Raw genomic sequence first — 24,913 nt, 5'->3', positions numbered from 1 at the left:
TCCAATAAGTAGGTATGTTGCCATCTTTCCATTGAGCACTCACCAAGCAATCTGTTAATCTATACAAGAGGCCAGGTTGACTTCATTCTGATCCACACACAATGCAAATTTTGTCATAAATGTTAAAACTCTTCCAGAAACAGATTGTGGATCAGACAATCAGAGAAGGTGAAAATCTCAAGAGGTTTGGAAAGGAAATCCAATGTGTCTTTCAAAATAACAAAAGAGAACCTGCAGCTGATGTAGAATCCATGTGGGACGATTTTAAACAGAATAAAATAACTACAGTAGCAAAGCTCTCTTCTACAATTTTATCCCATCGTAAGTACTAGATCAATGAGCACACATGGCAGTTCATATAGCAGCGGAAGCAACTCAAAGCAGCTGGATCGTATAGTCAGAACAGTCATCATCATCATCATGAGATATGCAATCTATACTGCCAAGTTAGGCAATTATCAAGCAAAATCAAACCCAAGGTGCTGTCCATCGAGGATTCCTCTGGCCAGAATATATATAATTTTGGAAGTCATACATATAAAGATAGAAGGAACAGAATAGGAACACAAAACAGGATGAACATAAAGGCAAGTTAGTGTGTGAAGAGGGAGCAACAGAAAGAAGAGACAAGGAGAAATAGTTCCACACTAATGTCGTACAGCAACCTCACTCAGCCGCAACTGGAAATACTAACTATTCCTCTTGTTATACTGTCACCATCAATAAATATACTTAATATTGCACTAGACTAATTTGAGGCCGCTCTACCGACTGGATACACAAAATTACACTTTAAACAACATTCTGTTTGCAGTGAGAAACAAACCAACATTTTCCGTAGACACTGGATGTCACATGATGTACTGTATGAGCATTCTTTGCCTGGATTGCCTTTACCTACACTTTACAAAAACAAACTTGAAAATATCTTCTGAAACACCACAGAAAAGGTGCCCAATGATTTTCTTTACAATTTGTTTCACGTCCCACCAACCAACACAGATAGGACTTATGGTTAGGTGTGGAAAGGACCTGCCATGGCCTTAATTAAGGTACAGCCCCAACATTTGCCTGGTGTGAAAATGGGAAACAAAGGAAAATCATCTTCAGGGCTGCTGACAGTAGGGTTCGAACCCAGTATCTCCTGAATGCAAGCTCACAGCTGTATGATCTTAACTGCACGGCCAACTCGCTCGGTCCTGATGAGTCTTAGGTGAGAGACCCGGTATGTGACTTGATTTCACACTTCTAGGTGGAAGGCTCATTTCTAAAGATAATAGGCAACTTGATATCTTTGGAGTGTACAGACTGTAACAGATTCAGAATTATTTGATAAGATAATCAGTTATGTGGGAAACGACATGGAAAGGAGTGTGAATGTAGCGAGAGATCTGAATTTACCAAATGTCAATTGGGAAGGAAATGCTAACAACGGGAAACACGTTAATTATGATGTTAAATGGTTAAAGTAAAGGTGAGTTAGGGAAAAACACTGTATGTAATTTCATTTCTCTCTTCAACGGTTATAGTGTTAATCAGTTGCTATGGTAGTGCTCTTTAAGACAACTGCAGACTTATCTCATCTCACAAGATTAACAACAAACTAGCAACTTCAAATTTCATTTTAAACCCCACTTTGAGTGATCAAAAAATACTTTTCTTTGTCATTGTTCTACAGATTAAACTGTTTAAGTTCTAAATTTGTTTCTTACACCCTCAACCTTTACTGAGTGCCTCTAACAAAGTTCAATTCAACGCAGAATTAACTGTGTTCTTATTGAAACCATTCACGACATCATCAGGAGGATGTCGTCAACGGTTTCATCATATAACTTTATAATTATGGCTACTTACTATCAAGCATTTTTCCTCGCTCCTACAATGTAATTTAAGAAGGCAGCAGACTTATCTCTTTACAAATAATTAACAACAAACTAGGAACTTAAAAATTTATTTAAACTCCACTCGGAGTAATCAATAATACTTTTCTTCGTTATTATTCTAAGGATTAAGCTGTTTAAGCTCCAAGCTTATTTCTTATGCCCTCAACCAATACAGGGCACCTTTTAACAAGGTTCAATTCAACGCAGCAATAATTGTGTTCTTATAGAACTACTAATATGCAACTTGTTACCACATTTTTAAACAAGGACATTCATAAAATTACAGTATGCACCGAAATATACAGTCCTGGGAATTATGTTAGTCTTATTGTCATTACCTTAGTTATCGAGATTTTAGTGTAAATGATCAAAATGTGCTCCATTGCGCTGTAGGCAGTGTTCATAACGATCACATAGATTTTCCAACAAATTCTGGAACATAGATTGCTGCAGAGTCCGGAAGAACGAGATGTTCTTCTAACGTAATGCAGGCACAGTTTTGGGTGGATCTGGACAATTGAAAATTTACTCCTTTAACATTCCCCACACGTAAGCATAAGGTGGTGTGAGATCGGGGGAATGTGATGGGTAGGGGAACTCAGCCCCGCGGGAAATCACTCGTCCTGGAAAGGTTTCTTGCAGCACAGCCATAGTCTGTCGAGCGGTGTGGCAGGTCGCCCCGTCTTGTTGGAACCACTGTCTATTCACAATACACTACCCGTACGACAAAATTTTTTAACAATAGATAGCATAACTGTGTTGCTAGGTGCTGGTTTATTGAAGTGTTCACGACATTGTTCCGCCACTAACTTTAAACTCGGCCCACCTTGATAACCATTTCCGTACGAGCAAAAATAATACTCCACTATAAACATTTTTTCCTGCGTCGCGAGACCCACAGTCGCTTCCAATCACAGAGCACAATGTTCTTTACACAACTAACAATTCATCATGGCGATGTAACAACACGCAGACGCTGAAGTGTGCACATGCGCACTGCGCGAAAATGAGTACTGTATATTTTGGCGCATACTGTGTATACATTAGGACTGTTTGTAAGGCTTTATAAAGGCTTTATTATAAGAGTATTTTAACTACTGTCATCCCTCTCGTTCATTTTTTGACGCATGTACCTACATCATCATCCTCACATTTATAATTTTTCTTAAAAAACTACAATTAAGAGCAATCAGGATCCTGATTTATTATCTTTCAGGTTTGAGATTAAGGCTGAAGATGCCCTTAAGTGCTCGAGGATTGGGAAAAGGAGGTTATAATATCAATATTCAAGAAGGGATAAGATGATGTGCAGTAACTACTGAGGAATCACCATCCTTTCCCATGTTGCCAAGAGAATGGAAAGGATATTGGTAAGAAGAATTAGAGAAAAGGTGGAAAACCAGTCACAAGAGGAACAATTTGGAATCAGAAATGGAAGATCAACAGCAGAACCCATTTTTAATCATGAGACAGATCATGGAAAAGAGCTGGGAATAAGGGAAGGATAAATAACTTTTACAGACTTAGAAAAGTCATACAACAGCATCCCCAGAACAAAAATTTGGGAAAGTTTGACACACACAGGCATTGGCAAGGAGCTAATAACAATGATAAAAGCAATATATTAAAACTGTTGCAGCTGTGTGAAGACAACAATGGATAGATCAGAATGGTTTGGAATTAATTGACAATGGACTAAAACAAGGGAGTGTGCTGTCACCTTTACTGTTCGTAATGGTGATGGATGACATCGTAAATGCAGCAAGGGAAGATAATAGAAGGGTAAAACTTAGAAAAGGTAACTATGGTATGGTGTTAAACCACCTAATCAATACAAATATGTTTTCTAAATCACTGGTTAAAAAAAAAAAAAACACCATGAGAGAGAGGGAGAGAGAGAGGGGGGGGGGCTCGCTCGTTTTGACCCGAGCTGGGGTAATCATTAGCCTTATAAGTTAATTTAGAAATCAAGTTGGTATAGTACATAATAATATGTTGTATTTACATTCCGATGTTTTAGTGTTGGCCAACTTTGAACATGCTAGGATGTCTGAAATATAGTAACACAAAGCACAATGTTGAACTATCAGTGATGTTCAACATCAGGGAGTTGACTGAAAAAAAGCAATGAATTCCAGTTTCTACTAATCATCTGTTTCCTTGTTCACTTCCGTACCGTAACGGTTAGTGTTATTAGCTGCCGTCCTCAGAGGCCTGGGTTCGATTCCCAGTACTGCCCGAAATTTAAAAATGGCAGGAGGACTGGTATATGGTTAAACTGATACATGCAGTTCGCCTCCAATGGGGGTGTGCCTGAAAAGAGTTGCACACCTCAGAATGAGGACAAGAGTTTTTTTTATCTGTTTCCTTGAATACAGCAAGACCTTTGGCATTCAGTGGGAAAACCTGTGACAAGTGCTTTTGAAAATGGGTGTTCCCAAATACCTCACCTGGCTGATTTAAAACAAAGGACCCTATAAAAATCCAATGTTGCTTCTTTGAGAGTTAATAGTAAACATTCTGCAGATTTCAGAGCACAAAAATGTGTTTGTCAAGGTTGTATATTGCCACCAGTACCTACTCTTTAACATTTATAGCGAATTGATCACAAGAATTGCACATGATGGATGGGATGGAGGATTTCCCATTAGAGGTAGGAAATTTTCAAATCACCAATATGAAGATAACAGCTCTCCTTGCCAAAGATAAGATGGAAATGTCTTGTACCAAAATTATGATAGGGCTAGTTGACACGAGCCAACAAATTAACGAGAACATCCACACTTAAAAACAAGTCTCTAAAATGTTATATCTTGAATCAGTCAGAATGGGTACAGGTACTTGTGAGGCTGAAATAAAGAATTGCTATTGCCAAAAATGTCATTCCCGCTCTCTCACATTAAAGTCAAGAATGGTATGGGCTAGCGTTTTCCACGTTCCTCTACAGTGCAGAGACATGAACTCCTCTTTAATCAGAGCATTAGAAAGTCAATGACATATGTAATGTGTTGCTGGAAAAGGATGTTTTTCATTCCTTGAACAGTTTTGCTCACCAACTATTCTGTTCAAGAGTTATACATCAAGATCAGGTTGTCAACTATATGTAAACCAAGAATTCTAGAGTTCTTCAGCCACATTCTACAAGATGAGAAAGTAGCATAGAAAGAATCCTCATTCTCACAGGAAATGTTCTTGGAAAGAGAGCTTATGGATAAGCTCCTATATGCTGGACAGATGCCTTTAAGTGAGTAACTGGGACATCACTCTTACAGGCGATGCAACTGGCTTAACGTTAAGAAGGATGGAGAAGACTGCACTGTAGTCTCCTTGGAGAACAAAATCCTCAGAATTGAGGAAACGATAAGAAAAGATTACAATCTATTCGTATGAAAAATATATTCTAGGGAGTTCAAAATTTGGTTTCATGATGAAAGCAATGGTGTTTGCCAACTATTTGAAGATGATGGTAAATAGGCAGGAGGATATTTATGAGCAGTTGGATGCATGGGATGAAATAGTACAAGGATATGGAATGAAATTTAGTATAAAGAGTGAGTTGGTGCTTAGAACTAGGAAGAAGAATAGTCTAAGAACTGGAGTAACGAGTGGTGGGGAATAACCGAGGAAGATGGAAGTTTTAAGTACCTACGCAGTTTAATAAAGGAAAATAAATGAAACTATAAGGAAATTAGTGAGAGGAGGACACAAGCAGAAATATTCCTCAAAAATGTTATAGAGGAATTAAAGTTAAGGTGGTGGTGATTTTTATTTTAAGAGAAAGTACAACTAGGTAATCATTCTCTCTGAACAAATTCAGTGGAGGAAAAAATTAAAATAATTTTGTTTAATGGAAGAATTTTAAAATTAAAATAATAAAACAAAACATATTTTATTATGCCGAAAATGTCACAAACGCATCAAAAGTAACAGAACATTTGAAATGTATATGCCCTTGATTAATCCACATTCATACATGAAGCAAAGGACGAGATCAGCAGTATTTACGACAACAGTTAGTTACAAGAATCATTCTGTATTGAAGGTTTTCACTTTACAAAGATGAAAAAATGAGTGTGTGCTCCTAATTCAATACATCATATATTCCATCAGTAGACGGAGTAAACAAATTCAAACAGTTTTGGCTGGTTTGAGCCATCTTCAGTGAAAAATCAGGGGGGAAGGGGAAGGGGGGTTGAAATCATTTACACAATACAAGTCAAAAAATGCCAAAAAATATAATGAAGGAACAAATGAAAAAACAAAAGAGAGCCTAGACAGAAACAAAATAAAATTAGCACAATATACAATATTTACATCATTATGTGGAGCAAAAAACAACTCACTGCGACAAAATTCAGTGAAACAGGTGTTAATACAAAACAATCATTGAAAATAAAAACTGTGTTAACCTAAGAAGAAAAGAAATTATGAGGCCCGCAACTTCACTATGTGCACTTATTGTTGATTTCCATCTGTATCATTTGTTTTCATTTCTTAGGTTAACACAGTTTTTAGTTTCAATTATTGTTTTGTATCAACACCTGTTTCACTGAATTTTGTCGCAGTGAGTTGTTTTTTGCTCCACATAATGATGTAAATATTGTATCTTGTGTAAATTTTATTTTGTTTCCATCTAGGCTCTCTTTTGTTTTTTTCATTTGTTCCTTCATTATGTTTTTTGGCATTTTTTAACTTGTGTTATGTAAATTATTTCAACCCCCCCACCACCATTTTTCACTGAAGATGGCTCAAACAAGCCGAAACATGTTTGAATTTGTTTACTCCGTCTAATGATGGAATGTATTGAATTAGGATGACACACTCATTCTTTCACCTTTGTAAAGTGAAAACCGTCAATACGGAATGATTCTAATATCTTGTAAAGGTTTTCACTTTACAAAGGAAAATTTTAATTGGTTTAATTTGGTTTTATGATGAAAGCAATGGTGTTTGCCGATTATTTGATGATGTCGGGAAATAGACAGGAGAATATTCAGGAGCAGTTAGAACTAGGAAGAAGAATAGTCCAAGAACTGGAGTAGTAATAATTTCTTGTAGCTATTTCTAGCCGAGTGCAGCCCTTGTAAGGCAGACCTTCCGATGAGGGTGGGCGGCATCTGCCATGTGTAGGTAACTGCGTGTTATTGTGGTGGAGGATAGTGTTATGTGTGGTGTGTGAGTTGCAGGGATGTTGGGGACAGCACAAACACCCAGCCCCTGGGCCATTGGAATTAACCAATGAAGGTTAAAATCCCTGACCCGGCCGGGAATTGAACCCGGGATCCTCTGAACCGAAGGTCAGTACACTGACCATTCAGCAAACGAGTCGGACAACTGGAGTAATGAGTGGTGGGGAACTACCGAGGAAGATGGAAAGCTTCAAGTACCTACCTAATTTTCCTTTGTAAAGTCATCAGTTAGTTCCGTCTTAGGCCAGGTGCACTTTGTGAAGATGTGTGCCACAGTGAAGTCAGCACGACAAGAACACACTGGGAAGGGCGTCTTCCCTCTTTAGGAAGTAAGAGAGTGTAGATCTTCCATGACCTATCCTCAGCCTACACACAACTACGGCCCTTCTCCGTGAAGGCTGAAAAGAGGACTGCCGCACAGTAGTTGTCTTCGTAATTGCTCTCAGTTCAGATAACTAGCCACTCCGATTCCGAGGATGCCAAGATGGTTCAATGTTGCTGAGCTTCACTTCCCGAAATCTCAATGTAGCTTGCGAGCCAGGCAAAAGGGATTCTGGTGCCAGCATTATACAACCTGGCTAGAAGATCACGAATCTGCTGTACCAGTGGGTGTTGTAGGAAACAGCTGTCAACAGTTCACAATTATGTTTGAGGTTCTCCACCTAATCAATACTTGTATAGTGTTAATTAGGCCTGTATGTATTTACAATTATAAGTACATTATGAGTGCAGGACTAGTTTCGATCCTCTGTTGGGATCATCTTCCGCTGCTAAATGTATCCACGAACGAACTCAGATATGTGATGAGGATGTTAACATGTGTTATTATCACCATAATTTAGAATTGTACATAACTTGTCTTAAACAGTGTAATATTTTTATTTTAATATATTGCTATCTTGACATATTTATGTTCACAATACATTTAGCAGTTGAAGATGATCCCTACAGAAGATCAAAACTAGTCCTGCACTCATAATGTACTTTTAAACATAAACATAAATACATATAATTAACACTATACCAGTATTGATTAGGTGGAGAACACCAAACCTACAAATTGGGAACTGCTGAACTATCAATATGGAAAAGAAAATGATAATGTGACAGGTGTCAACACACTGCAGAGAACTTAATGAACCAGTACACTCGAGAAAGTGGTCTCTTTAATCACCCACCGCAAACTGCAGAGCTTCTAAGATGGCGTAAAATTCCGCAGTATATACGCTAGACACCAGGAAGGAGGATCTTCATGCTAATAATATTGGAAACGGAAGAGCATGCCACATTTTATTATTATTAAAGAAAACAGCACACAAATGTGCATTAGGTTTTACAGTATTCCATAAGGGATCTTTCTCTTTTGATGCATTTGCTGAAATAGTATCGTTCACACAAGGCTTTACAAAGCTTACATACACATTGCACAGACGGTTCATGGAAGCCAGATCGGCTATACAGCATATGGTGAAATCCTTGTATTGCCAATCTATTTAAAGGACTTCTCATAATATTGTTCAGTTCTGTCCATCTCCGATCGAGCATAGTGTCTGTCGAGTAGAAGTCTGGGTCTATGTCAGCTCTTTTCTTCTTCCTGTTCTGTAGAAGCTCTTGTTCCTGCCTTGTAGGTGGGAGTTTCATTCTGAATTTTAAGTCCTCCAAAGAAACGTTTCTGAAGTGTTCATATGCCAATATTGAAAGAGATGTCTTGGAAATCCCAAGAGTTCTTTTCAAACATCTAGCTGTAACATTTTCAATAACTCGTAGGTCTGATACTGATAGATAGTCCCAAATGAGTTCCAGCCCATGATGACTTTGGCGTAAATTAACATCATGGCCGTATTCAAAGATAGTTTCACAATTAAGTATTTATTTATTTTCCACCTAGTCGATACAATGATTGCTTAAGGCAATTTTTAATGGTCAAAAGTGGTACATGTTTCGTATATTATCAACATCTTCAGCCACATAACACTGTTTAGATGAAAAATATATAAAATTGACAAAGTAATGCTTTAGAGGAAGTGACCTTAAAATTAACATAAGATTGACAAGATTAAAACAAACAAATAACTCAAGAGAAAATATATAAATTATTTCTACAATAGAAAGCAGTCGTCAAGGAAACACTTGTACAATATTCCATAGAGAAATTGTCCTAATAAATATTCTTTCCTTAATAATTCATGAAAAAAGATCAATTTATAAATTTAAAAAATTATACAATTTATAAGTAATTATCGAAATGAAGAAATCCTGATATCACAGTGCGGCTCTTATTATTAACATAGATGAAAATATAACTACTAATTCCTAGTTGTCAAATCTTATTAAGCCTGCTTTCCTTTGGAACAGTAACTCCTGTCATTCTTTCACAGTTTTGCGCCGGGTGTAATATTGATGATGCGTTCTTCCTTGTTCTTGCACCTGAGGAGGTGGAGGAGCGGGGGATATAGGTGTGTCAAGAATTTCCTTGCTGTCACCTATAGCTTCAACTGAGGAGGAATAAGTTGTAGGGCTATATGTAGGTGGAGAAATTCCAATTCTTTTTTCTTGATCCTTCTCAAGCACTTTCAAATATACTAGAATTTGATAATATAATGGATTCTTATATTCTACAGCCTCATTAAGGTTATCATTTTTCTTTATAAGTTGGTCTAGATGAATGTACAGGTCTTCATATGTGTTCAAAACTGTGAAAGAATGACAGGAGTTACTGTTCCAAAGGAAAGCAGGCTTAATAAGATTTGACAACTAGGAATTAGTAGTTATATTTTCATCTATGTTAATAATAAGAGCCGCACTGTGATATCAGGATTTCTTCATTTCGATAATTACTTATAAATTGTATAATTTTTTTAATTTATAAATTGATCTTTTTTCATGAATTATTAAGAAAAGAATATTTATTAGGACAATTTCTCTATGGAATATTGTACAAGTGTTTCCTTGACGACTGCTTTCTATTGTAGAAATAATTTATATATTTTCTCTTGAGTTATTTGTTTGTTTTAATCTTGTCAATCTTATGTTAATTTTAAGGTCACTTCCTCTAAAGCATTACTTTGTCAATTTTATATATTTTTCATCTAAACAGTGTTATGTGGCTGAAGATGTTGATAATATACGAAACATGTACCACTTTTGACCATTAAAAATTGCCTTAAGCAATCATTGTATCGACTAGGTGGAAAATAAATAAATACTTAATTGTGAATCTATTGAAGTGCGATACGGACCATGAAGCTGATTTTATGTAATTCAAAGATAGTCTCGTGGGATCCTTGATGTCGGATATACTTCTAATATCTGCCAAGGATCTCTCTCTTACATGGCTTTTAAAAGAGGTAGCTGTAGGTTGGGAGTGTGATGCCCAGATATTAAATGAGTTCACAACCCGCAGGTCCTCCCCTCCACATCACAGTCTGTCTTTGGTTGAAATTCTTCCCTCTTTCTGAAATACCATCCCACATTTTCTCCAATCTTAGAACCATCCGTGAAGATATGTCATGTAGCCGCATACTGGAAATACCTCCAATGAACAGAGGCATCCATGTTCAGCTTGGATCCGCAAAGGGGTTCTAGCCATATATCCAGCAGCGGCACTAGCAACAGAGGTTCCTCGTTGGGGGCCCACTCACGACAACCACCAACAGCCACATCTAACTCATGACAGAAGCTATCAATTCAAATCCTAATCGGCCATGTGGCATTTGGTCAGTTTTGGTACCTCTGGTGGTATTGGATACTAAAGATGCACTGATAGGTTGAATAATGTGGCATTTCACAAATTTGCAAAGGTGGAACCCGATTCGGCAAGTAGGCTGGGAATGGAGCTTGTACAGAAAGCTCCCACTGCCAGTCGAACTCCACTATGGTGAATACTATATAAAAAGGTTCAGTGCAGATATTGATGCTGAACTATAACCTGCACTACCATAGTAAAAACGTAGCAACACTACACAATAAGCCCCCCACCCTATTAAGTGCCGTTGAGAATCTTAAGGATGTTAGGTCTCTTCATGCAGGCAACCTTCAGATGACAGACGTGGGACTGCCATGTTAGTCTCTAATCAAAATGGAGACCCAGGTATCTGCCACTGGTAAGACACTGTTTTGCAAGCGGAGCTCTGGTTCAGGATGCATAAAACAACATTAACAGAAGAGTAAAAATGGCATTTTCACTGCTGAAAATAAAAAATCATGTTGCTGAGCCCATCTGTCAACTCGGTTAATAGTTTGCTGTAGCTGTCTCTCAGCAATTGTCATCCTTCCAGAGTTGAAACGTAGAGCTAAATCGTCTACACATAGTGATGGAACGATTGCGGGCCCAGCAGCATCAACTATGCCATTGAGGAAGATTGCGAACAGCGTGAGACTTGGTACAGATCAGTGTAGTACTTCATTTTATTGAAAATATTGCAAAAAAAAAAAGAATACACTAATCAGACCCGAAAGACATGAAGTTCTCAATAAACACAGGTTAATTTTCCCAAAATCCCCACTGGTATAGAGTGAAGAATATCCCATAACACCAGGTAGTGTTGTAATCCCCCAGATCAAAATTGAACACTGAGACTAGGTGTTCCTTCTGGAAAGAGGCCTCCTGATGGCTCTCTCTGTAGTCTGACAAGATGATCAGTGGCAGACCGAGGAGAGCGAAAGCCACACTATCGCCGCTTCACTATCCTTTCAAATCGCTTACACAGGCCATTTGCGAGGCATATCAGTACATAACTATCCAGAAGCTTTGTCATTTTTCTTGGCTTGGGAATTGGTATTACAATTTAAACATTTGATTATGGATTTTGTCCAGTACAGGAGCCGTGTCCCTGCACAGCGCGAGTGCACTCTGCAATTCCCACGTCATGAAAGGCATATTATAGGAATACAAAGCTCTAGAGGTGAAGGAGATGTGGTGTACTTCTGCCTCACGTTTAATAGGCAGAAATGCAAGCTAAGGTGGTATGGACATATGAAGAAAATGGAGAAGAAGAGAATAGTCAAGAAGATGAATGAGATGCGAGTGGAAGGCAGGAGACCACGAGACCCATGACTGAAAAGAATGGAGGAGCAGGTGAAGAAAACAGGGGAGGACTGGACCAAAATGACGACAGAGAGATGGTGCAAAAATGGAATTTAAAAAAATACAATCCTTCATTAAAAAAAGTGTTAAGGCAACACGGAACCAAGTATGAAATTCATCACTTGGGAAAACAGAAGACGATGGAGAGGCGTATATTCTAAACAGACCCAGTCAGTGGCTGGGAGCTGTGCAAGATTGAGAAGAAAATACTCACAGATGTATTTCATTCTTGGTATTCGTAATACTATTGATACGGCATCACTTCTATGCAAACCAAATTTTTCAGTATGGAATTACGATGAAGTCTATCGTATGCAACCACGATTTTGAAAGATACTTCTTGAAATAACAAGGCTTAAATAATAATACAAGAAATAATAACACCAATGATAATCCTATTGAAAAAAAGCAGGGAAAAAAATCATTTAATAATAGAAGTGGAAAAAGCTAAAACACGTCAGAATAAACGACCTTTATAAGCGAACGAGGTTATAAAACCTTGGTCCGGGCTGTATAGCTGTTCATTTCTATTCAGGGAACAGGTTTGAATCCTACTATCGGCAGCCCTGAAAATGGCTTTCTGCGGTCTCCCATTTTCCATTGGTAAGTGCTGGGGATGTACCTTAATTAAGACCATGGATGGTTACTTCCCACTCCTATCCCATCACAACAACGTCTGAGTTGATGTGACTTTAAACCACTAGCAAAAAATGGGTTTACAAAAGGAATGTTTCAGAGCATGATGAAATGTTTTTACACAGATGCAAGCTAGGGAAAAACTGGTTGAAAGTATCTGTACCTTGATATGAAATATAAAACTAATAGGTAACACCTTACCTCTCTCTGCCGTTGATACAGCTGATCCCTTAAAATGGCAAAACGATATGGATTAATGTGTGAATTCAAAAGCTGTAAATGTTCTACTGACTGCTGAGCACCTAAATTCTCTAATGCTAATTGTTCTTCTACACGAAGCTGATGTTTCTTATCTTCTACAGTTCTTTGCAATTCTTCAACCTTACGATCAAATATAGTAGTACAAGATTTGGTTCTAAGTCTCTTTAAAGGATTATCATTGGCTGACGAGGAAGGTTCCACTGTTTTATTGCGTTTACGCTTCTTAGACTTCTGAGTTTCATTCTCTCTTAAAGGATTTGAAGATGCAGGTACACCACACTCTTTATTAGGCTTATATTTGCAATGCAAGAAGGTTAAATTCTGGTTAGGATCAGGTATTACCAAACTTCTCCAACGTTGACGCATAGCCTTGTAGCGCTCCTCATCAGTCTCCAACTTTCTCAGAACTTCCCATTCAGGATTATTATTATCTGCATTTTCCTGTGGATCATTGCTGACAAAATCTTCATCAGCTGGTTGAATAACAGACTCAACATAAGCAGTTTCTTGTTTTTTTCCTTCTTCAAATTCATTTTTATCTGTTACTGATTTTTCTGCACCTTTGTTGTCATTTTCTAATACATCAGGTGAGTTTACCTTGCTATCACCAATTGTAGCTTTTATCTTAATGGAATATGATTCAACAACAGATGTGGTAAATGAGGTACTTTCCAAATTCTGATGTTCACATGATTTACTCTCGTCTGTTTTGGGCTTGACAGATTTCACTTCATCTTCCTCCAACAAATTTAAGTCTGCTGAAGTGTTATCTACCTGAGAACCTGGTAACTTCATGACATCATTATTATTTTGAATATTTCCAACATTTGGATTATTTTCATTATTCATGTCTTGGATAGAATCTAGAGAGTGTAGACTTTCAATTTTTTCACTGGTTTGATTTGTTATAATGTAACCTGAATTTCTGTCAATATTTTTATCTAAAGTAGGCCTAGTACACTGTGAAACTAATTGATGAAAATTATGTGAGATAACTGCTCCTTTATTAAAGGATGAATTAAAATGAGTAGGTGTCAGTTCATCATCACTCATAGCTCTGTATTCATCCAAAATGGTGAATTCATGGTTCATAAAACTATGTTCAGCTGCAACATTTTCAGCCTCTGTTGCCACATTTAAAGCTTTCAAACCTAATTTATTGACCCTTCTGAGATTAGATTCACTGCTAATATCTTTTTCGCCTACTGGAGTTCTGGATGTTGAATGCACTGGAGACAGCTCTCTCAGTGGTATTTCATCAGAATGTGTGTCCCCACACTCATCTAAAACAACAAAATCTTCACCCAAAAACAAATGTTTTGGTTTTAAACTACTATAAGAAGCAACAAACTGAACTTCGGGAACTCTTCCCTCGTCTGGATCATTGAATTCTGTAGAATTTTGTGAAACTGATTCTTCATTCCTTTGCTTTTTTGATGCTGTGTTTAACAATGTGGAAGATAAATTATCTGACAAGGAATTATCATTTATATTTCCACTTTTATCTTCAGGTACAATATGGTGTGCTGCAGAACTGTTTGTGTCTTCATTGAAAAAAGCATCATCTTCAAGCAGTTCCACATCACCAGCATGATAATTTTCATCACTTTTGCAATTATGTGTACTAGTAACTGCAGTTGCGTTGAGGACCAATTTGCCCTCATCCTCAAAATCACCAAGATTATCCTCTTCTAATTCCAGAAGAGTCATCTCTAATTTTGAGATCTCTTCATCTAATGTCTCATTACAATTATCAGCAGAGCAGTCTAATACAGGTTCAATAGCTTTATCTTCTTTATCTAAGTCTTGCAGAAAGAGTTCAAAATAGTCATCATTGTATGAATCAACACTGACACTATCACATTCAACTTCATTGTCAACAATCGATTTTTGTGAACATTTCTCACTAATTATTTCTTGGTGAGAGGCATACCGCTCGTATAAATTGTTCTTTTCTTCCATTGTGGAAGTAAGAGTATTCTTCATAACATTGCAGTTCCCAAATTTTTGGTGAGAAATTTGCAGCGTTTTGCTTACCGTTTTCATGCTTCAAATGACGGAAGACGCTAACGAGAACTCCGAAACGTCTAATACAAATTCATAATATATTCAAAAATGTTTCGTTGAAAATCAACACCTAAAATTAAATAAAACTGTCGTATCAACTTTACACTGTAACCACGATAGACAGTGCCGTGCCAATTAATGCTTTTTTTAAACACTTTAAATCATAATTGTATCGACGTTCATTTCGCATGACACAAAATAACAGAACAAATAATGACAATAAAAACAGTAAGTATAGTGCGTTACTCGATATCAGCCTAACAAATTACTTCGAAAACAAGACACATTTGTAACCATTTTAAACAAAGAAGCAAATACACTATTTACCGCAATTTACTAGCGAATACATCGAGCCATCGACTATCGTCGACTTAAACGTTCGAAATATTCATTCGTGTATCAGTTCGATTAAATCATCGATCAAATGTTCTTCATCATCGATTTGATAAACCTTAGTGCTATCGATCGTGGTAGTTGGAAGGGTAATGGCCGAAAGTATAGGGTAAATAATGAATTATCGTTATGGCTTTTCTTTGTCCGGTACGAATAAGAAGAGGCAAGAAGAAGAAAAGTTAGTAAGCGACACATTTGAATTTCTTCCTTACCATGTTATTGTTGGAGTACAAGAATCGGTAAATTAGTTCAAAATTATATACACATAAATCATGTCTTACATTTTTATGTTGATTAGGGACATACGGTATAATCCATTTGAATAACATCACATACTGTTACTGAGGGGGCTTGGCAATAGAAAGTCTGTCGAGTTAATGTTTCCGGCAGGGGTTGTGTGCCGAGAGTCAACCGTTGTCAACATTGCTAGCGATGTCATTTGTACCGATGGGAATCGATTGACATTAATGTGGCTTGATTAAAACATTAAACAATTTTTTATGCTCATACTATTCTGCACATAGTTGTATGACATTTTTTTTTACTATTCTATGAAACTTATAATACTTTCCTTCACTGTTGTGCATTTTACGGACACTTGTTGCCCTGTTCTTCTGTAGGTCTGCAGATGTACACTTAAAAGGCTTCATACCCTGTTTTATCTTTGAGTTAGGAAGAGAGAATACCAAACATTATAGACTTACTACATATTTCCTTCCTATCAAACAGACTTGTTCTAGGGTTATTTTTATCACGAGATTTAATTTATATGTAACAGATATATTGTAATATGTGGTAGTTATTAAGAAATACAGACTTAGAAGTACAAAACTTCAGCGTTTGTTTGTTAGGCCGATGACCTCGATGTTTGGGCCCTTATAACAACATTATATACATAATGAGGGAGGGAAATGTTATGAATGAGGGAAATTTGGGCTCTAAAGAAGGCCAAGTTCAGTGTCAAATGCAACAAGACTTAACGTGGTCCTTGATGGCCCCAGCAAATTATGACAATATTATTATTAACATTTTAACATTTTATTATTAACCTTTTAAGCAAGCCTCGGACCTATGGGAGTAACCGAGTCCCACTCCCATTTGACAGGCGAGGGACTCATCGGAAACAACTTGCCGAACGAAATGGAATTTGATGGGGAGCTATCAATAATTATGGGGCTTATAGAAGAAAGAAAGTAGAACTGGCAGTCAGCAAAGAGGATGCATCTGGATGTACTAGGAGTAAGTGATATTCGGGTAAGGGGAGATAACGAGGAAGAGATAGGAGATTATAAAGTGTACGTGACGGGTGTTAAAAAGGGAAGGGCTGTTTATCAGGAATATCATTGCACGCAACATAGTTTCTGTTAGGCATGTAAAGGAGCGAATGATGTGGGTAGATTTGTCAGTTGGAGGAATTAGGGCTAGAATTGTCTCCGTGTATTCACCATGTGAGGGTGCAGATGAAGATGAAGTTGACAAGTTTCATGAAGCATTGAGTGACATCGTGATCAGTGTCGACAGCAAGGATAGAATAGTGCTAATGGGCAATTTCAATGCAAGAGTTGGGAATGGAACTGAAGGATACAAAAGGGTGATTGGTAAATGTGGGGAAGATATGGAAGCTAATGGTAATGGGAAGCGTTTCCTGGAATTCTGTGCTAGTATGGGTTTAGCAGTTAGGAATACATTCTTCAAGCATAAGGCTATTCACTGCTACACATAGGAGGCTAGGGGTACCAGATCCATAATAGACTATATCTTAACCGACTTCGAATTCAGGAAATCTGTTAAGAATGTACGAGTTTTCCGAGGATTTTTTGATAATACAGATGAAGGCTTATCTGATCTGTAGTGAACTAAGTATCTCTAGGGCTAGGGTAGAGAAAGTGAAATCTGTCTGCAAATGAATAAGGCTGGAAAATCTCCATGACGAGGAAATTAGACAGAAGTACATAGATATGATTAGTGAGAAGTTTCGAACAGAAGACAGTAAGCAGGTTCAGGATATAGAAAGTGAATGAGTGGCATACAGGGATACTGTAGTAGAAACAACAAGGGAATGCCTAAGAAGAACTGTGTGTAAAGATGGGAAAAGGCAAACATATTGGAGGAATGATGAAGTGAGAGCAGCTTGTAAACGTAAAAAGAAGGCTTATCAGAAATGGCTCCAGACAAGGGCCGAGGCAGACAGGGATTTGTTCGTAGATGAAAGAAACAGAGCGAAACAAATAGTTGTTGAATCCAAAAAGGAGTTGTGGGAATATTTTGGTAATAACCTGGAAAGGCTAGGTCAAGCAGCAGGGAAACCTTTCTGGACAGTAATAAAGAATCTTAGGAAGGGAGGGAAAATAGAAATGAACAGTGTTTTGAGTAATTCAGGTGAACTCATAATAGATCCCAGGGAATCACTGGAGAGGTGGAGGGAATATTTTGAACATCTTCTCAATGTAAAAGGAAATCATCCTGGTGGTGTTGCAAACAGCCAAGCTCATGGGGAGGAGGAAAATGATGTTGGCAAAATTATGCTTGAGGAAGTGGAAAGGATGCTAAATAAACTCCATTGTCATAAGGCAGCAGGAATAGATGAAATTAGACCTGAAATGGTGAAGTATAGTGGGAAGGCAGGGATGAAATGGCTTCATAGAGTAGTAAAATTAACGTGGAGTGTTGGTAAGGTACCTTCAGATTGGACAAAAGCAGTAATTGCACCTATCTATAAGCAAGGGAACAGGAAGGATTGCAACAACAATCGAGGTATCTCATTGATTAGTATACCAGGCAAACCGAGCTCGATAGCTGCAGTCGCTTAAGTGCGGCCGAACCCCACTGTCGGCAGCCCTGAAAATGGTTTTCTGTGGTTTCCCATTTTCACACCAGGCAAATGCTGGGCCTGTACCTTAATTAAGGCCACGGCCGCTTCCTTCCCACTCCTAGCCCTTCCCTGTCCCATCGTCGCCATAAGACCTATCTGTGTCGGTGCGACAAAGCAAATAGCAAAAAAAAAAAAAAAACCAGGCAAAGTATTCACTGGCATCTTGAAAGGGAGGGTGCGATCAGTGGTTGAGAGGAAGTTGGATGAAAACCAGTGTGGTTTCAGACCACAGAGAGGCTGTCAGGATCAGATTTTCAGTATGCGCCAGGTAATTGAGAAATGCTACGAGAGGAATAGGCAGTTGTGTTTATGTTTCGTAGATCTAGAGAAAGCATATGACAGGGTACCGAGGGAAAGGATGTTCGCTATACTGGGGGAATATGGAATTAAAGGTAGATTATTAAAATGAATCAAAGGCATTTATGTTGACAATTAGGCTTGAGTGAGAATTGATGGTAGAATGAGTTCTTGGTTCAGGGTACTTACAGGGGTAAGACCAGGCTGAAAGCTTTCACCTTTGCTGTTCGTAGTTTACATGGATCATCTGCTGAAAGGTATAAAATGGCAGGGAGGAATTCAGTTAGGTGGAAATGTATTAAGCAGTCTGGCCTATGCTGACGACTTTGTCTTAATGGCAGATTGTGCCGAAAGCGTGCAGTCTAATATCTTGCAACTTGAAAATAGGTGCAATGAGTATGGTATGAAAATTAGCCTTTCGAAGACTAAATTGATGTCAGTAGGTAGGAAATTCAATAGAATTGAATGTCAGATTGGTGATACAAAGCTAGAAGAGGTTGATAATTTCAAGTATTTAGGTTGTGTGTTCTCCCAGGATGGTAATATAGTAGGTGAGATTGAATCAAGGTGTCGCAAAGCTAATGCAGGGGGGTCGCAGTTGCGATCAACAGTATTCTGTAAGAAGGACCACCTCATATATTGTAATATATTACTCGCACATCTTTTAGTGGTATTTGGTGTTATGGGGGTGAGGGGTAAGGAGGGAGCTCTCCCATTTCCAATAATACTGCCAACTTAATGGAAATGAAATCTGAATTGAATGCATAATATGATCGATCGATATGAATTTTCTAAACGTGCAGTATTATCTTAAGCCAGCAACTGTGTCACACACACATTATATAATATTATATAACATTTCTCAATGCAAATCTTGTTCCTAGCATGAATTCTATAGTTTGGCTTTGCTGTGTAAACAACAACACTACTAGTACGTAAAGTGTACGCCAGATGTCTCACAGCGATGCATAAGCGATTCATAGTTTGTGTTTCAAAGGTTGCCAATACGAATTTCAATGATAACCAAGGTCTACCAATTCAGCACTAGGTAGCCCATGTATCACTAAAAGTTGCGCGAGTAATAAATGTATCGCCAAAATTTAATTTCTTTATGTCCAGTAGTTTTGGCTTGGCGATGATGAATCAGTCAGTCAGTTATTTTATATATGTAGATATAAGACAAAGTGTTACTTGGAAGTTGTTCAAAAGAGTGACTGAATGGGTTGCTATATTTTTAGAAAATAGATTTCAGAGAATTAGAGTAGGCAAAGCTTTATCTGACCCTGAACTAACTAAGAGGGGAATTCCTCAAGGCAGTATTATTGGACCTTTATGTTTTCTTATATATATATAAATGATATGAGTAAACAAGTGGAATCAGAGGTAAGGCTTTTTGCGGATGATGTTATTCTGTATGGAGTAATAAATAAGTTACAAGATTGTGAGTAACTGCAATGTGACCTCGATAATGTGAGATGGACAGCAGGCAATGGTATGTTGATAAACAGGGTTAAAAGTCAGGTTGTAAATAAAGGGTACAGATCTCTGCACATGGTTATAAGGGTGTTTAGGGGTTGTAGTAAGGATGTAGAGGAGAGGGCATATATGTCTCTGGTAAGAGCCCAACTAGAGTATGGTTCCATTGTATGGGACCCTTACCGGGATTACCTGATTCAAGAACTGGAAAAAATCCAAAGAAAAGCAGCTCAATTTGTTCTGGGTGATTTCCGACAAAAGAGTAGCGTTACAAAAATGTTGCAAAGTTTGGGCTGGGGAGAATTAGGAGAAAGAAGACGAGCTGCTCTACTAAGTGGTATGTTCCGAACTGTCAGCGGAGAGATGGCGTGGAATGACATTAGTAGACGAATAAGTTTGAGTGGCGTCTTTAAAAGTAGGAAAGATCTCAATATAAAGATAAAGTTGGAATTCAAAAGGACAAATTGGGGCAAATATTCATTTGTAGGAAGGGGAGTTAGGGATTGGAATAACTTACCAAGGGAGATGTTCAATAAATTTCCAATTTCTTTGAAATTTAAGAAAAGGCTAGAACAACAGATAGAGAATCTGCCACTTGGGCGACTGCCCTAAATGCAGATCAGTATTGATTGATTGATTGATTGATTGATTGATTGATTTTTTTATTTGTACTACCTTTAAGTTTTGAAATTGATGGGTTGTTTTCTCCTTCCATAAGATCATATAGTGTCTGCTCCCAGTTTTTAAACACTATCCTTTTGTTTCTTCTTTTTCAGCCTACTTCCATATTGAAGATTTTCTTAGATAACCTTACTGTGCTTTTGTAATTTATATAGCATATTTTGACTGATATATTGAGACAGTTTGTTTTAAAGCTGAAGATATTCTGCTTTCTGGACTCTGGTAACTGCGACTTTTCAAACAAAATGAAACATTTAATAATTGACAAAAGTGAAACCTGGGCCTCTCGGTCAGTTTCTTCTTCAAAGCTGCTGTATGATGATGAACTTAGAGGTTTTAAACACTTCTGACTGCTGTCTGGTTTTGTTTATGTTTACACAGCTCCAGTTAGAAGTGATAAAGTATGATAACGCTGATGTCATAAGTGAGCAGTAGTCAAGTACCTGTAATTGTTCAAGTTGCAGAGCAAAATATCTGCAGTTGCAGTCAATTTTAATTCATACGAAATGGAGCAGTTGCTCATTCGAGCAAGCCACTTCACTCCTCCTCTATACCCCCTGTTGTTGGGGGGTGCAGATGAAGAATATACCCACGGTATCCCCTTCCTGTTGTAAGAGGCAACTGAAAGGGGTGACCTAGGCGCGGACACAGATTGTGGTTTGGTACAATGTGTTGAACCCCCAGTGGATGGGAGGGGTTGAATACATCCACAAGTAATCCCTGCCTGTCATAGAAGGCAATGAAAAGGGTCATGTGGCCTTTGGCCCCTCTGTATTTTTTATTCTTTTTTGAGGGTTAGTTGTAAACCAATTCAAAGTTCTTGATGTGTGTGCTGCTCGGACATGGGCCTCTTATGTGTGTGACTACACCCAAAAGCCCGACCGTATTCCCAAAACTCACGTCGGGTGGGAGCGTCATGTATCCGCGCAGTAGTATCCGCCTAACAGCACAGGTGCCCGCACAGCCAAATACCGAAAGGTCTTTTAATTGTTTCTTATTTTTTATCTACATTGATTACTTTGTACACGCTATGGGGTACATGGTATCGTGGGGGATTGGAGAATGGGAGTCCTAGTGCTCGTTGCCTCAGTCATCTCGTATTAGGCATCATCTAACATCGGACCCCGGGCAATATCTGCTACAGCAACCTCGAATCTTGTTCGTGGAGTTATCTTCCACTGTGATCTCATCTTGAACACTGGCAATGAGTTGATGAAAGACATGAAGCACCGTAGCATGACACGCCTGGCACATTAAGCGCAAAGTCAACGATGAAGATGTTACCATGGGTGCGTTCATTGTCTCCTTCAAATTGTCATTGTTACCAGAAAAAATCATAAGTTATGAATTTCATTATGCTCCGTATTGACAATTGATCACTATCAAAGGGTAGAGAAGGGTCCACCTATTCATTACCATTAGTTTGTATAGTGTCCTAACTGGCGGGACCTAGTGTTTACAGTGCACTATGTCTTCTGGTATGGGCTAGAGCAATCTTGTTACTTTCATTTATCTGTCTCAGCTTTAACCTTGGCTTTGACAAAATGAAAGTGACTGAGGTACGAGTGATGCTAGTAATGCCATTCCTTCTGCAGCCAGTCCCTGCTATGAATGGTGTGAAAATATTGCTCATAGGGTCGGTTGGTGCATGCATTTCAGTGGGCTTGGCAGACTGATATGTAATAGCAACTTCTGGCTCGGTGAGGAAAGCAACGGGAAACCACCTCGCTCCTCATTTCCCTAGTACACCTCTTCAGTGATGCCTAGGCCATCTATGACAGCTGATGGCGGAGCTGTTGAGGATCCAACCAGCCTTCGGGATGAGGACTAAACATACATACAGTGTCCTATATAACTGGGACTAGTTTCGACCCCACTTACATTGGCTCATCTTTAACCACGATCCAATTGTAAAACATACGTTCACATACAACCAATAATGAAGTAAACAATCTGGTATGTCTCAATTTACAATCCAAATTTAAAACATTGATGAAGTCCAACAACACATCCAAAATTGAAACCAAATGACACATCAAAACTGCTGCGGTTGGTGCTGAACTATGTCATGTATGGATAAGAAGGAAATTCCACCTTATCAATACTGTTTATTGTAAATATACAGTAGACTTACATCAGTACTGGTTTGGACCCTATTTGGTCATCATCAGCTGACAAATCATGATATTACATTTATTATGCATTGGTTTGTATTACTTATCTAAAAAGCTGTCATCCATTAGCACATCCGGATGTCTAATGGGGGTATGAGTTGGATGTATGTTGTCATTTCATTTGTAAATCCGTGAAAGTAAAATTGTTTTTGAGGTTTAAATATGATCGTGGAAACTTAACCTAAGCTTAAAAACCAATAGTACATACACATTAAACAGATTAAAAACACTAAAAACATGTGTATAAAACACTTGATGGATTTAAAAGTTCATATCTTGCGTATTCCTTCTTCAGGCTTTCATGTTAGTCTTGTGAACATATACTTATGTCGGTTGATTTTGTGCTCGTAAACAGTGGTATAGGTTCTTGAGAATGTTCTATTTGACTGAAGAATGTCTTCATGTATGCTTATAATAAATAAACATGTCATTGAATGATCCAATAGTGTGGACAGAGACAATATTTGGCTGAGCTGTAAACAAAATCCTGTTCTTAAAAGTTTGAACCAGATGCTGAAGTCTTTGTTTTATGGATTTGATTGATTTTGGATTTTTGGTGGTAACTACTTCCTTGTCTTTGTTTGTGTACCGGTGCTATGGTTATCTGTGGAAGATAAACTGATATGAGTAAAGTGTTGTGAGTTGAAGGATTGCCTGAGGTTGTTTGCCAATGTGAATTTGTACTTACTGCTGTTGTTGTGGTTGGGTGACGTTCTGTTTGAGAGCTCGCTGCGTACTGCTACGTGTTCGCCTTGGACTTATGTTCGCTGTAGTGAGGGGTATGGATGGAGGGATAAGGGAGAGTGGTTATTGTGGGGGGATAGGGCTGGAGCTGGGCATATCGTTCGGCAGTTTTTTGGAACGTGCTGTGTTCTGTTTATTAACTATTTTGAGGTAATTATTTTTTAGTGCGGTGGTGTAATTTATATTGTAATTAGGATTAGCGTATTGGTCTACGGAGATGTAGAAATCTTCTGTTGAGCATGGGGCCCTTAGAATTTATATATAATATTTTCATATCATTCTCAATGTCCGTAAACCTGTTTTAAATGTTTTAAGATTCCTATGATAACGTTCAACAGTATTCGCTTGGGGGTGATAGGGGGAGGTGCAGATCTTTTTAATACCCAAGGAGACTCAAAAATTATAAAAAAGTTTAGAAGAAAAAATCGATGCATTGTCGGAAACAAGAACCTTAGGGAGACCTGTAATAGGAAAAATATGATTGGACAAAAGATTGATGATAATTTGTGAAGTAATATTTCGCAAAGGGCGAACAATAAGAAATTTAGAAAAGCCATCCAATAAGGTGAAAATATAAGAATTAGATTTGGAGGATTTAACAATTGGGCCAACAATATCGATATAGAATTTTTTGGAAGGATAAGTAGCCGGAGAGGCAGCATAGGTTCCATAAGGAAGATGATTTGGAGGCTTGTGTTTCTGACAGGAGGCACAAGAATGGATCCATGAGAAAATATCTTTGCGCATTTGGGGCCAAAAAAATTGAGAGGCAAGGCGGGCATAGGTCTTGGCTCTACCAAAATGGCCTCCAACAGGAGAGTCATGGAAATATTGAAAGACCATAGAACCTAGACTGGAAGGAAGAACAAGGCGAGGAGTAGCCTTGGGTGTAGGTTTAAAAATGAGTAATTGCTTTTGGAAACGAAATGGGCCAGAATAATTTGGAGAGGCAAGGTTGCGAGAAAGTTGTTGGCAGTACGGGTCAAGCTGCTGATGTTGCAAACAAGACTGAAAAGAAAGGGGAAAATTGGTTAAAGAGGAAACGGAAATGACAGAGTTAATAGGAATGGAATCTAGCTCAGAAGCCTGAAGGTGATGGTCTTCAAAGAGATGAGAAAGAGCATCAGCGACAGAATTATTTTACCCAGAAATGA

General features: G+C 38.1%; 1 protein-coding gene across 7 annotated transcripts in view; it reads left to right on the top strand.

Annotated features, from left to right (window-relative positions):
- The first annotated feature begins 15,595 nt into the window (after positions 1-15,595).
- Positions 15,596-24,913, top strand: part of Dlish (Dachs ligand with SH3s) — a 206,694-nt gene continuing 197,376 nt past the window's right edge. For 5 of the 7 annotated variants that reach the window (XR_011017519.1, XR_011017520.1, XR_011017518.1 and 2 more), the window contains exon 1: positions 15,596-15,693. Coding sequence is in view for 2 of the 7 variants with exons in the window: in XM_067135166.2 (XP_066991267.1) it covers positions 15,645-15,693 (49 nt within the window). In the remaining 5 variants the exon portion in view is untranslated. Of the gene's footprint in view, positions 15,755-24,913 lie in introns of all 7 variants that reach the window. The other 2 variants (XM_067135168.2, XM_067135169.2) reach the window with 2 other exon arrangements.

The sequence above is a fragment of the Anabrus simplex genome, chromosome 1 (genome assembly GCF_040414725.1).
Source record: "Anabrus simplex isolate iqAnaSimp1 chromosome 1, ASM4041472v1, whole genome shotgun sequence".
Lineage (NCBI taxonomy): Eukaryota > Metazoa > Arthropoda > Insecta > Orthoptera > Tettigoniidae > Anabrus > Anabrus simplex.
Note: the sequence above shows the minus strand (reverse complement) of the source record. Positions and strands in the feature narration are given on the sequence as shown.